Source organism: Excalfactoria chinensis, chromosome 12, assembly GCF_039878825.1.
Source record: "Excalfactoria chinensis isolate bCotChi1 chromosome 12, bCotChi1.hap2, whole genome shotgun sequence".
Taxonomy (NCBI): Eukaryota; Metazoa; Chordata; class Aves; order Galliformes; family Phasianidae; genus Excalfactoria; species Excalfactoria chinensis.
Genome location: NC_092836.1, coordinates 15,213,639 through 15,228,977, shown reverse-complemented (window position 1 = coordinate 15,228,977; position 15,339 = coordinate 15,213,639). Strand labels below are relative to the sequence as shown.

At 35.8% G+C, this 15,339-nt stretch overlaps 1 protein-coding gene across 47 annotated transcripts in view; it reads left to right on the top strand.

Annotated features, from left to right (window-relative positions):
- ATP2B2 (ATPase plasma membrane Ca2+ transporting 2) overlaps positions 1 to 15,339 on the top strand; it is a 303,612-nt gene that overhangs the window by 258,017 nt on the left and 30,256 nt on the right. For all 47 annotated transcript variants that reach the window (XM_072347778.1, XM_072347814.1, XM_072347821.1 and 44 more), the window contains 4 exons: positions 7,144 to 7,385; positions 7,971 to 8,205; positions 13,289 to 13,468; positions 13,962 to 14,049. In XM_072347778.1, the coding sequence (XP_072203879.1) occupies positions 7,144 to 7,385; positions 7,971 to 8,205; positions 13,289 to 13,468; positions 13,962 to 14,049 (745 nt within the window). The remainder of the gene's footprint in view (positions 1 to 7,143; positions 7,386 to 7,970; positions 8,206 to 13,288; positions 13,469 to 13,961; positions 14,050 to 15,339) is intronic.

Here is a 15,339-nt window from a genome sequence, read left to right as displayed (position 1 = left end):
CCACTCACTTCAGGCACCTATTCTGTGAAATAGATTGCTTTCGCATTCTCTAATCTGTTTTAATGTAGATTTCCCTTATCATCAGGAACAGAAATGCAATAATTTCACATGTGATAATTTAATACCAGCTTTATAAAAATGGCAGTGTTTTGTTGTTGTTTTTTTTAAGCAAACAATGATGCAAAAAAGGGCTTATTAAAAACAATACAAGATGAGAATTTTCTTTTAAGAAAGGACAAGATGTTCGAGCTCTCCATCATTCCTTTACCATTTCCTTTTGAATGAACAATCAGATGAAAATTGGCTGCGGTCTCTCAGTCTGTTCTGCCCAGCAAAGGCATCATTCATGGTATCCTGGAGAGGAACTGGCCAGAGGATGGAATTTATAATGTATATCAAACGTTACCCCATCAATCATGCAAAAAAATCCCTCTGAGAAAATATTAGATAAGCATCGCTATAATGTATTATATACACTTGAATTCCTGCATTTGCTTAACAAAAACTAACAACAACCCTAACTAACCAAAGCCAATTTAAAAATAAGTTCAGCTGATACGTGCAAGTATGGATTTAAAAAGGATGAGCATTTTGTTTGATAAACAAAATAGCTGTTGCTGGTCTTTTCTGAGTTATTTAGAAATGGATGCTTGAAGAACCCTTTTCCTTACCCTGGAATTGAATACTATTGATAGGCATCATCCATAATTATGACAGGCTATAATCAGTAGCTTAAATCAAGTGAGAAAAAAAGAGCTTTTTATTTTTTATATGTGTAGATTTGCTTTACAGTTTGTAAATTCAGCTCCATAAACTATTCAGTTTGTTAATGCCGCAACCAGAAAGTGAGCAGTGAGACTGATTTTTTGCTTTGGTTTTCCTATCTGTACTATATTTAAGAGCCAGAAGTAGAAAATTCAAAGTATTGGCAAGTTTTGTACATTTTGATACTGCAGGCACAAACCAGCTGCATGTAAATAGTGCTGGTTATATTCTGAAATCAAAGCTTTTGATGTTTATATATAAAGGGCATGCATTTTCTGCTGTTTGATGCGATTATGAAATTCTTATTCAGTATGATCCTTATCACAGCTCTCTAGTGAGGGTTTTTCAGATATTACATAAGCTTAAAGCAACAGTTTAATGCCTACAACACACAGTTTTCCTTCTTTTCATTTCAGATCAGTAGAAGGCATGGAGAAGGTTATGCCTATTAAAAAGAGTATATATATGGATTATGTGGAATAGATGGTGTGATGCATTTCAGACTACTAAGTAATATGATAGTTTTTATTAATTCCATATTACTTAATTTAAAGGGAGGAAGAGTAACATTTTGATGTCAAGTTTAGGAGCACTGACTGAGGTTTTCATAGGCAACCTTGGAGAGAAAGCCTTGTAATTCTAGGGAAAGAACCACTGATAGATTACTACAGCCTGTATCAAAATCACTCAAAAGATGTTTTCCAAATGGATTATTGCTACTGAGATCATTGTTAAACCAAGGAAAACGTCTCATTCCTCAATTCATGAAACCTATCTAATATCAGCACACAGTAAAGCTTCAGTTTAATAGATCGAAAACAAGGTAGCAGATGCTTGGTTGTCATTATGAAAGTACCAATTACAGTTCTTCAATTAAGTTCAATTTCTCTTTTGCATTTGAAGAACAATGTTGAACTTGTTTGTTGATGGTGAAAATATAGCTAATTTTTCCAAAACTGTGGGACAGATTATTGGGCAGTTATAAAATACATTAATCTGTTCTTAATTATGCTGTGTTTTAGTTCAGAAACGGCACATTCCACACTCAGCTGTGTGCTCTGAAGATGGGCTTAATAGGGGAGAAGAATATTCTTGCATCTTTCTTAATAGCTAGCATTAACTAAAACCTTGTACTTAGGCTACATTTAAAGTAAATTGGTTGTTAATTAAAGTTAGTTAATAACTATTGTTGTGTTTAATTATTTTGATTATATAGGTTACTTGTCAACAGTTCTCGTGCTTAAACAAAGCAGGAATAGCACGGGTATAAATCTAACAATTGCCACTTCACTGTGAATGTGACTGCACGAAAGAACAAGGGTGGAGATTGGAGTGTCTCAGATTTGGAAGCTGGATGCATCATTTTCAGAATCCAAGAATCAAATTTTAATTCAATCAGGTTATTATGGAAGGTCTCAGTGATTTTGATCAATAACAGTAGGAAGTCTTTTCATACAGATCTGACAACTTAATAAAGATAGTAAGATGAAGTGAACGTGGAGAATAATGAGTCTTAAGGTTCACTTTAATCTGGCAACACTGAGGCTGGAGTATCCTAACAAAAGTGTATTATTATTCAGTGGTGTTATGTTTTAAGAGTTCATTTTTTTACACTGTAATGTGATGTATAAATGTGTCTGTGATGGGAGGCTTTACATAAGTTGCATCCAGTCTTTTCTCAGTGGTGCCCAGTGAAAGGATTAAAAATAGGTAATGAGAGAACACGGAAATAGGAATTTTCATTTAAACGTAAGAAAATGTACTTTACAGTCAAGATCAGACTTTAAAACAAGAAGCCAAAAGAGTTTTTGGAGACATTCAAAACCTGACTGGACACAGCGCTGAGCAACCTGCTGCTGTTGAACCAGTTTTGGAAAGGGCACTGGACTGGATGGTCCCTCAATACAGATACCAGTATGTTTCCATCTCAGCTATTCTGTATTTCTGTGAAAAAAGAACTGATACGTCAACCTTTAACTAGTGTGAAGAAGAAACAACTTGCATGTTTGCTGTAGTATTTTTTGTCTGTATGCTTTTGTTATTCAGGTGAAGCGAAGGTGAATTGTCTTTCAAACTAAAAGGATACTTCAATTATTTGTTATTAGAACTAAGGGCAAACTGTTAAGCCCTCTTTGTATGTTAAAATGGGTAACAGTCGAATCAGGGAGTACAGAGGCTGTCACACCAGCCTTTCAGTCTGTTCTTCATGCCTGATTTCGTCTTTCATAACCACTCTTGGGGGAATTTATGGATAGTATCATTTTATCCTTATTCCTGTTCCGTGAGCTGAAACAAGCACGAGTCTGTATTCACTGAGCCACATCACTGCTGCTCTCCTAACTTCGCAGTGCTGATAGGAAATGTCATGCTGCTTGCTGCATTACATAATTAGTGCTGGCCTCTTTTAATACAGTGATTGCATTGCTATTATTTGAGGCAATGAGAGATGTTAAAATATGCAGGTTTTATATGTTTTTGGGCATTGTTTTTTTTTTTTAATCTACATCCATCTCAAGTGCTAGAAATGAGAATTACATGAAATCACGGTGTTGCATTAATTAAATCAACTGTTTTAGCATTTCAAGGTCTGTCCTCAGAGAACAAGAAAAAATGTTAAATACCTATGATGCTAATCTGATGCAGGAAGCTACTGTACTGATATGTTGTTTCTTACTCCCTATACAGTACTGAGTCAAAAAATCCTACAACTAATGTGCTAGGAAGTCTGAACAGATCTGTTAGTTCAGTGGTGGTTAAATAACAAGATAGGGTCCTGTGCTGGGGGCACTGCCAAATGGCATTGCTGTCACTCATCTGAGGAGCCTGCTTCTTGTCAGCTGAAGGGTGCAGCTCACATCTGATGAGTCATAGGGGAATCTTTTAAACTGCTTCTCTCCTACTCAGTGCAGCTGAGCTCAGCAGTTTGTTCTGGTCAATAACTACGAGGGATATGCAGGTAATCTCATGGCTTTAGGAATTTGAATGGGCAGCAGGTTTAGAGTCCTGATTGAGCCTTGACATGCAATATCAATGCACCACTTCACTGTAGTACAGAGAGCTAAGTGATGTGATACTGCTGGCTGCATTTAGCAGGTAGTAATTAAGGAGATATACAGTAAGTGGTTCAGTGAAAAGGCAGCTCTGCTGCCCACTAGTATTAAGTAACAACTTACAACTGCTATTAAACAGTATTGTTTACATTTCTAATTTTAGTCTTTGGATTTGATCTCTCTTGAGACTGCTGAAACAGATCTCAAGTGTTTTTAGTTTAGTTTGTCTAGACTGTCAGCCTTTGCTTCCAGAACATACACAGTATGGATTAAGAGGAGCGCAGACATTTTTTTGCTGCCTAAACCAAATCCCAAATGCATGTACCATAAGAAGCTTTGAAATGATGACTATATAAAGAAACCAAAAAAAGATAGATTATTTTGGAGGAAACAGATCAAAATCAGGATCTTTAAGGGATGTGGCTGAAATTGGATAGAATCAAAATGCTCTACTCAAGTTTGAAAGGAAGTAAAGGAAGAGATCTGTGTTGGCTGAATGTATAACCATTTAAAATCCTATTGAAGGTATAAAAGAGAAATTCCATGTTCTGATGAACAGTCACCATAGATGAATGGGAACACTTATGTTAGTCTAAGTCAAACCATTCAAAAAAATAAAAGCTTTAAAGTTTTAAATGTTGGCCTTTAAATCCATTGAGTGAGATCTGAATGTACATGAGGTTAGCTCAGTCTCTTTCTTCTGATGCCAAAACGGTTATGCAAGCAGCTCAAAGAAGTTAAAAGTTCTTTTTCAATCCCTTTATGCTGACCTCAATTCAAACTGACTTTTTATTGTAACTGAATTTCAACAGGATTGTACCTTCCAGTGGTGATTACAAATGGCAAATAGACTATCAGAAAGCATTCTATGTAATTTAATGTGTTGTTTTCAGTGCTCTGTGTTAAAAAGAGTCAACTTACTATTTGTTCATGTGAAAAGCTACTTAAAATTCCAAACAGTCCGAGGACAGACTGTGATCTTCCTCATCACTTAATTATCTTATTCTAGAATCGTCCTCAAGAGGATCGAGGACCAGAATCTGCACAAGACACAAAGGCCTATTTTTTATTGAGTGTATTTCTTATTTTATTCTAAGTAAATTCATAGATTTTTAACAGTATAGAGCTGATAACAGTGATTTGTAGTGAATTTTCAGGATGCTGCATTTTCGTTCTCTGAAATGATTCCTAGTTAATTATTCAAAAGTAACTCCTTTGTGCAGTCTTTTTAATTGTGTTCCAGGTGCCATAAACTGCAGGTTTCAGCAAATAATACATTTAGATACGGCACAATACGCTGTTTTAAGAGCTAGCAGATTCTGCAAAGGATTGTCAAGAACAGTCTTCAAGGAAACTAGTTTTGGCATATAGGTTTTCTGCTGAAACAGTACAGGGAAGGAAGTGCTACTTGCCAGCTCTCATCACCATATGTTTTATTTTAACATAATGTACAGAGAGTACAGAGACAGCAGCTGCTCTAGAGGGAGGTGGCCACTTGTTAACAGATTTTGAAACCTTTCTGAAATGTCTGTTCATTTTCTTTTCACTGGTATTTTTTCCCCTTGCTTACGTATTACCATTCGAAAGATGATCACTAAAAGAAGTCTATTTTTAGACCACCGTGAGTTGAGGAAAAGCGTGATCTACTCAATGATCAAAGAAAAACAAATTTTAGAAGGACTGTAGTCGATATACTGAGAGATGTAGGTGGACTTTTATTTTCTCAGTATCCATTCACACCTACTTATGATTAAATCATGTGTATAAAGTAGCTGTTTTCTAGGATTCTGTTTGTGTTGGAAAGCAATCTGTATGTATTTAATTGGTTTCCAGTGTGGATTTCCAGGCAGCCTGATCATTTTCACGTTTATGTCAGTGTTGAGATTCACTGTCTTCAGTGGCAGAGAAAATCAACATTAATAGAGATTTAAAGTTAAAATATAATGAGTTTGTTAGAATGTATGCAGATAGATCAGCCCTCCCTAGAACTGCTACCCAAGCAGTGAAGTTCATTAAATCTACTACTTCGAATAACCAGGAGCTCTTAGCAGGCTTTGAGAACCATGTGCCTCCAATGTTATGAAAATTAACCTTATTTATTCAAGTGGACCAGCATTTTGAAGAGTAATTTGTTGATTCCTGCCTGAAATTTTTCTACCTACTGAATTTAACAATCCTTTGAAATGCATGTAACTGTACATTATTGGGTCTAAAGGCAAGAATTCAAACCTTTGTAGATTCACAGATTTGCAGTTTCAGTTCATTGTTACCTGTGTTGTCCCTCATCCCACAGATATTTCACAAGTAGACAGGATTTAAAAGTCTATGGTGAGAACAGGGAGGTAATTCTGAAGATAGTCACACAGCTCTGATTCTACAAATTGACGAGCAAATGTTTAAGTCACATTGAAACTGGTTGCTTGGTCTTATCAAACAGAAATGTTTTCACTGCCGTGATACTTTGCAGATTAAAATTGTGAAGGAACTTTTTCTTCTTTTGGGTCTCATAGCTTAAGTAAACTAATTCTGTTGAGTAGAGGAAACTTTAAGGTATCAGCAGTCTAGAGCTCATACATGAATCCCTTCAGTCTATCTGGAATCTTGCTAACACAGGAACTTTTTATCTGGGGATAGCGCAATGACACATCATCAGTAGGGTAAAACTAACCTGTCTCACTAACCCTTAAGAATGTTCTATGTGAAATACGTTTGTTGAATGGGACAGTACAGACTTCCTCATACTTGTAAGTACTGAGAAATGTAACAAGTTACAGAATGATAAACCTACTCCTGTGGGATTTTTTTAACATACAGAGCACTTACTGTCTGAAGCAGCTGACTGGTGTGTTCTAGAAACAGGTGCTTCTAGAAGTAGAAGTTCAGTACATTGTTGGAAATGCCATTTTCATGCAGATACAGCATTATGATAGGATGTACTTTTCATTAAGAACTGGCTGCTAGAAGAAAAGGATATATTTCTTTAATTCACCATTAAAACAAACAAAAATCTTCAAAACAATTTAGTTCAAATGAGAATAGCAAATATTCTGTTTGCAGTAAGTAAGAATTAATTACGTTGGTCCTAAAGTAAGTAATTACATTTCTAATGATCTGTTATCAGAATCTCTTCAACTATCTGTGGCTGACTTGGAAGAAATGTGAGACAGAATGTAGATGTTCAGGTAGAATTTAAAAATGGGAAGAGATGTGACAGCATAATTAAAATTTAGATTTTAAATTGTACACTGTGACTTTGTTATTAATTGGGCAGAAAACTTTGTGTACAGCTGCATTATAGAAATTAATATCTATTTTTTTCTTCTTTCAGCCACCAGAAAAAGAGGGTGGCCTGCCTCGGCAGGTAGGCAATAAGACGGAATGCGGTCTCTTGGGTTTTGTCCTGGATTTGAAGCAGGATTATGAGCCTGTTCGGACCCTCATTCCCGAGGAGAAACTTTATAAAGTTTACACGTTCAACTCTGTGAGGAAGTCAATGAGTACCGTCATTAAAATGCCAGATGGTAGTTTCCGAATGTACAGCAAAGGAGCTTCTGAAATTGTTCTGAAGAAGTAAGTTCAATGAACAAGTTCAATGGACTTCTCGTTGTGTTTTTCCAAAATCTTAATGAGGCAAAACTTTCTGGTGCTGATAAAGATATTCCTGGCAATTCCGGTGTTTGCAATACGCTAATCAGAGTAGAAAAATGACACGCTTCAGTATAAAGCTGTTACTGCTCTCCTCCAATCCCCACCTCCCACTTGCAAATTTGTTTGGTATATTTTTCTTATCATTGGCTATCATAAAATTTGGATCTTTTAATGTATTTTTCATCTATATTCAGCCATTTATGAACAGTTTCTTTCAGTTCATAAACACATTTGGAAAATAAGGATGTTTAAATTTCTTTGCAGGTTCTTAGCTCACTAATTACATGGGTTTTTGGGAAGTAATGGATGAAAGGGTCTGAGAGTCTCCATAAGAAGTTAGAGACAAATTCTTTCTGACAATATTTCAGTAGTGAATCTTTTTGTTTTATCTAGAAATTTGCACAGAAAGGAAGATGCTGAAGGGAAAGATCTGATACATGGAAATACTTTTCAGCAGTCATATAATATATGATCACACTGTTGTTTTTTCTTACTGAAATAAAATAGGTGTTCCAGGATCCTTAATGCAGCTGGTGAACCTCGTATCTTCAGACCACGTGACCGGGATGAAATGGTGAAGAAAGTGATTGAACCAATGGCCTGTGATGGACTGAGAACTATCTGCGTTGCTTTCCGAGACTTCAACAGCAGCCCAGAACCTGACTGGGACAATGAAAATGACATTTTATCTGATCTGACTTGCATTTGTGTTGTTGGCATTGAAGATCCAGTAAGACCAGAGGTAAGTTAAATTTTTATGTTATAAAGTATTTTTTAGAGAATGAAACATGAAATGATTTCTAGATTTCTTGTGGCTTTCATCTTTTTTTTTTTCTAATTTTATGTAGCTGTAACAAAGATGGTAGCGAGCTTTAAAAACAAGCTTTAGTTGATTAAGAAGAAGAATTAATTTGATAAAATTTTGGTTTAAATTCACAGTATAGGTCTTTGTGAGGGTTTAAATGATTAAAATTTCTCTCATGGATGAGTATGCAGGATCAGTCAGCAGAAGTTTTATTGTGCTCTCTGTGGTGAGGTGCAAGTAGAAAAAAACAGGAGCAGTGACTGTAATTGCCATGATTGTAATTGCAGTATGATATCTTCCACAGCTAACACGCGTAGTCTTAGAGATCTGTTTTACTAAAACATCTGCCACTTTACAAACTGTGGTAAGAGTGTAACTTGTGGCTATTCAGGAAAACTTGCAAATATCATCTTTGCACAAGGAAAAGCTTTATCGTGGACATACTGTAGATGTTGTGGATGTTGTTCTTAAATGGCTTTAAAAATGGGCCTGAAGCTTAAATTCAAGTATACTGAGAAAATCAGCATGTGCACAATGGAAGGAGGTGCCATAGTATTCTGTATCTGTCTTCAATGAGAACTGACCTGCTATTACACTTGTGAATTATATTACTACAGTAATACAAAAGGCACGTGGAGATAGAATCGTTGTTTCTGACCAGTATATGCGGTCCTTGATAGTTAAGCCCAACAGTAGAGAATCAGTTCAGTTTTACAGTGTAGAAACTGACATATTGAGGGGAAGCCCCAAAATTTAAAATGTGGAGAGTAAAATGCAGGCATTTGCAATATCTTCTCTTAATGTTTTACTCATGGTATCAGCCATGAGCATATGGCCATAGCATGCAGCTGCATGATGTGATATGATAGCACCAGTCCCAACACCCACTGCAGGTGAGAGGGCATGATTCCCATTTTGCTTCAGGAAATTAACTCTGTGATGGTGCATTTATTTCAGTAGATGATTAATGACTGTGCGTTTGCTCTGGAATAGGATCACTGAATGATAACTCAAATTTCCCTATACAAAAAGAGTGTGTTCTGGTTCTGCATAAAGTACCTTGGTTCCAGTATTGGTCTTTTTTTACTGTCGTCATTGTTGTCTTTTTCTTTTTTTTTTATAAATAATGTCTAAATCTTTGTGTTTGATCCACTGAGAAATGGTGGCAATGTTGGACACGCAAGGAAAATTATTTCCCTGAGTCATTTTTAAATTAGGCCTTTATACACTTTTGACTGCTGTAACTTCAGAAAATAAATGAAGGAAACTTAGCATGATATAATTACACCTACAGGCACCAGTTGCATAACTGCTCTCTGAATTATAAAGGATATGCTTGGCTTTTTTCAGTATTGAGAAATGTGATCACATCAAGTAAGTCTTGGCTTGGTGAAAACAATGATAAAATCTTTACCTCTGCAGTCATTGGATAAACAGCCCTCACTTTAACTGTCATCAGATGGTTTCTTGCTACTAATGAATTTGTCTGTACACTTCACATTGCATCTTGAAAGATATTTTAATATAATCTTAAAGTATTCTGTCTGCATGGATGTTAATGCTCTAACTGCTATACATATGAACTCAGAAAGTTTGTAAGCTGTCAGTGACCAATGGAACTATGAACCAGTGCCCTTTACCTCCTAGACTGATTAAGGATACACTATTTTTCGAAAGCAGCTTTAAGTAGGGTTATGTATAAGAGTGAGGGAATGGGGAGCAATAGGATTTGCAGTTAATTTTTAAAATAGCTGCAAATTATCCTTGCTTATCGTTACTTTGAGCATGTTTTATGAGAACCCAGCTCTCGTATCACAGGAGATAATTTCTTAGGAGTTTGAGGTAAAAACAAATAACGTTCATACAAACAAAGAGGTCAAGTCTAAAGTGTTCACAGGATCAAAGAAGATGAAGGTATCAAAACACTTAATTTCTAGAAAATTATCTGATTGATGTATTGATTTTCTTGTAATTAACATAAAAATTCATAGGGTTTTTGTAGGGTAGGGTTTTATTCAGACTTTGTTTTGTGGGACTGTTTTATAGTGTTCATGATCCAAAAAAATCCAAGACAGAATAACAACATGAATTTCAGCAAACTGTCTTTGTATGATACATCTGACTTAGTGGGAATTATGTCTCACTCAAATTACCTTTGTAGCTGCAAATTGTAAGATATCGAGCTGTAGTAAATGACCGTATTATTTTACCAGGATTAATTCCACCTATTAAGTAAATAGAAACACCACTGGAGTTTATGAATTATCAAAGTGTCTTCTGCAGGAGAAAAATCATAAAAATGAGAACTATTATTATTATTTCTATTTTATTGATATTCTCAGTATTCACAGATATCAGGATTTATTCTGTCAGAAATGGCAGATTAAGTAATACCAATAAAGCAATCCAGTGTCACCATCCTGAAAACCTTTAGTGTCCCTTCAGTTGTACTGATGTTTTTACTAAGAAAGGCATTATTTACTTATTTACTTACTTATTTACTTAAGATCATTTGCCCGTATGCAGTTGGTGTGTTCAAATATTCGCATATTTGACATACCTGCAGTGTCCGTGCTGCCATGCTTGCATGAGGTAAGAGTACTGCATCTGTTCTGATTACAGTGCAGGGTCTTTTTTGCCATTCCATTTCCTTCTGTGCACTACAAGATGATGAATTATTCAACAATGGTATCCAGCGACTGACAAGCTTTAACTGGAGTGTAATCACTGGACACCCATGAATTCTGCATACTTTGGTTACTTAGACTGATGAAATTCAGGCCCTAACTTATTCCTTGTTAGCAGCGACTTTTATCAACCACAGAACTACCTACTTGATATTTAACTTTTTTTTTTTTTTAACATTTTTTTTTTTCCTTTGATAAATCTACAGTAAAAGAACCAACAGAATGATGTCTTGTGCCTACAGAGATTTCTCTGTTTATTTTGTCCGCCTTTCTTTATTGGCTTTAATGAGTCTGTACTGGTTTATACCAGTTTGCCAAGGTACAGCTCCAGTCTGTCATTTCTAGGCAATGAATATAAATTGCTTCTAAATTTCATGTATTTGTCACCTGATTTTTGTTCACTGGATAACCTCTGCATACATATATTAAAAGGTTTTCTTTGCAGAAAGAAAATTCAAACATTTGAAATATGTACCTAAATTCTGCAAACGGATGGCAAATATCTGCTTCCACTGCCCACTCGGTCTGCCAAGACTCTTTCTTCCCTACAGCATTAAAAAATATGAACAATATTTTAAGCGTAATTACTGTACACAGTGTAAGTCAGATACCACCCACCAGCTGTCCAAAAATGAGAGAAGTGGGAGCTGGAATTATTTCCCTAGCTGTATGTGAGTTTGAGGTGTATTTGAAACTAGGTTGTCCTCTCATGACCTTGGTTAACAGGAATGGCGCTTTATGTGAATATTTCTATTTTTCTGTTTGTTCTGTAATTTATTTTTCTCCTTCATGGTTCATATAATATATGCGCTGGATTTAGAGGCAGTCATCTAAATCTGTCATAACCCAATGCATGAGGGTCACCACAGTTAAGTGGATATTAAGGGCGCTCCAACTTGGCAAATGGGATATACTCAAGATTATTTTTGTGGAAACTGAGTAAATCAGAAGTCATTTGCTTAAGTAATGAATTTGAGCTGGTTGTATGTGTCCCATGGAATTCTCTATCATAATGTAAAGAGGCTTCAGGTGGTCCAAATAATGTTTCCAGGATGCAACTGTTGGGAAGAATATTTACAGTTAGTACAGATGAGGGAATGGGAAGATAAACCTCTGACCCTTCATTTTTTCTCTTGCTTCTGTCATCTGCGTAGAAAGTCATTCTGCCAACAGCACATTTCTGTGGGTGCAACTGTTTGCTTCACAGCAATGAAAAAAATACTGGTCTGTTTTTCAACTGGGTGTTCAGTGAGGCATTTTGGAAAATAGATGCCTCTTAACTGCCTCTTGTTTATTAAAAAGGAAAGAATACAACTGACCATATGAGCCATTATTTCCAGTATATGTGCATCTGGCTGAGTTGATTTAGAAGTGCTGGAGACATTTCTAGTATCATTATTTAAGTGAATAGCACTATTTTATTTTATTTTATTTTTTTTCTGTGGAAAAAATATTTTAATGAATATGCAGAAACATGGTGTGAAATTGCACTCACTTATTAGAATAATCATTATCTACAATATGGTTTAAGGGTGTATAATATTTATCTCTAGCATGACTTTCAGCCCAAAATGTACAGCCTTTCTGGCCCCATGAAATCATTAGGAGTAGAGTATTTACCACGCTTGATAAGAATGGTGGTTGTCAGTCAAAGGCAATGCACTGCCCCCAGCAGCACTGTAAATATAGGGGAACTTAAAATGACTCACAAAGCACAACATGAGCAGTGCAGTGTTGTAAATGGTGGCTCCTTTTCTTGGTAGTTTCTGTAGTAACGGATGAGGTTAATCCAGTCTAATTAGTAACAAGTTCTACAACATACCTGCACTAAACTGACAGTTGACTGTAGGGAGACTTTGCTACTGAAGTCAGTAATGTTCATTTTGATGCCAATTCTTAAACTGAGTAAGTTTGTTTTGCTTTTGAAAATTGTTATTATTTTTAAATGAAAATTCTTTTCATTGCAAATTTCTATTTAAAACCCCCTTTTTATTTTTAAATAAATTGATACCAAATAAGTGTACAGCTTTTACGTTAATCTCACATGCCCTGGTACACGATGAAAGGAAAATTTGGTTTAGAAGTTAAAGTTATGTCATTTTTCTGTACAGAATAGCTGTATTCTCAGTGCATGTTTTCATGTATATTGAATATTTTAGGTTCAGCATACTGCACATCAGTGCTAAAAAAAAAAATAGAAAAAAGCTACAGAATACTCCTGTATATATTAAAATTAAGAGAATCTTTAGGAAACTGATCTGACTGGAAACATCTGGCTTGTATTTCTGTCTCATATCTGGAAATTTTCTTTCCCTGTTATATTTCTTTTGTAGGTCCCAGAAGCCATAAGAAAGTGCCAGCGAGCTGGAATTACGGTCCGCATGGTCACTGGAGACAATATCAACACAGCACGTGCCATTGCCATAAAATGTGGGATCATCCATCCAGGAGAAGACTTTCTTTGCCTCGAAGGGAAAGAGTTTAACAGAAGGATCCGAAATGAGAAGGGGGAGGTAATTCATTTAATTAAATGAAAATCCATATGTAATAAGAATGTGCCATAAAAATATTGAGAGTACTGAGATGCTGCTTCTCTCGTGCTGACGTGTACCTTGTTTCAGCAGAGAGTACTTGGAGAGACAGTTGCAGAATAAAGCAACACATTTTAAGTTGTAATCACATTGAATCAGCTTGGAGAAACTACTATCCTAAGCAAGTTACATTTCTGAGTGGGACTATCTGTGAAGAGCATGAGAAAGGCAGATAAGATACAGTGGCAAAATTGATGTATGTTAACCAATTAATGACTTTTGGTAGTACAAAAAATGGCTTTTTTGGTCTTGCTGCCATTGATGTCTCTTGTAATTTTTCTGTGCTTCTGAAGAATAGAATCACAGATACAGATCTCAATGAAATGAATCCTCTGCTGCTTGGACAGAAGTTTATTTTGCATTTTTCTAACTACAGACTAACAGTTCTGTTGTTGCTTTTGTTATTGTTTTCCAGATTGAGCAAGAGCGAATTGACAAAATCTGGCCAAAGCTTCGAGTACTTGCTCGGTCATCTCCCACGGACAAACATACTTTGGTCAAAGGTGAGTGAGACCACCTTCATATGTGAGCACATGTGTAAAGTAATGCCAGAGTTATTGGAGAAGGCTCAGTGCATCTTTTGCTTTGTAAGAATTTTACTGTTAAATTGTATCTGAGTTATCTTTAACTACACATCGCTGTTCTGTAAATAATACAAGAAAACTTTCTTGGTAAATAAGTCCCTTATTCCTGTGTTCTACCTCAACATTCAAAAGGAAAACAAACAGAAACTCATTTTCAGAAGTCATGTAACTGGGCATAAACTGAGTGATGAAACCTATTTCAAGGCAGTTCCATTTTCCTGTAGGCTCCCTAATTGTGCGCTCTGTATAAGCTTCCTTTAAATTTCCATTTGTGTTTTTAGAATCTGTTTTTGTCCTATAAAAATGGTACCATACAAACCATGTTGTCTCACCGTGCCATTTGCAGATGGATGCTCCTTTAAAAGAGGAATTCATTTGCATTCTTTACAAAACCTTTTTCAAATCTCACATTTTATGCTGGCCTGCCATTTTATTCTTTTGACCTTTAATCTCACAATCAAAAGCTTAATAAGTCAGAAAAATTCTGATCAGGAATAGCACCATTGCTGGCCAAAAAAAGATTTTTTCAGCTGTCTTGATTGCTTAAATAATTCAGATTTAGGTAGAAAATCATTTCTGGCTCTCTCCTTTTTGTATGCCTAAGTTGCCTTGATATGACTCCATATATGACTGATTACAGAAATTCTTAATCTGGATGTAGTTTTTTAAAGTGTCCAAATGACTTGAGAGCAAATTTCCCTGAAGAATCTGAAGGTTGGATCAGTTGGGCTCTTAGGTTGGGAGTTGTGTATGTGAGTAACTCAAGAAGCACACTAGGAAGTACCAGGATCAATGTAAGCTCTGGCATAGCACATGAGGTGAGGCAGCTGGAAACAGACTGCTGTTACTCACCCTCTTGACACGCTGTTGAGACCATCGGTCTCCAACGTGGGGTGCAAATTAGTCCACTGGGATGCAGGAAGCAAACATTTCTTTTGTAATTTATAAATGAAATCTCATTTTTGAAATAAAGTTTATCTTATCCTTTTCAGTTTATATTTTATGCATGTTTTCAATGTGTCTAACATATTAGTACAGTAGTTAGTATGAGTGCGTTTCATAAATAATACGTATATTTTGGGGGCATTTGCTCAAGCTTTTATTGATAGTCATGCACGATCAGAAGTTTATTGATGGATGGTTTGTACAACATTAGTACTAGTTCTGCATCTCGGAATTCAAACAGCACAATGTTAGCTGCCCTACTGC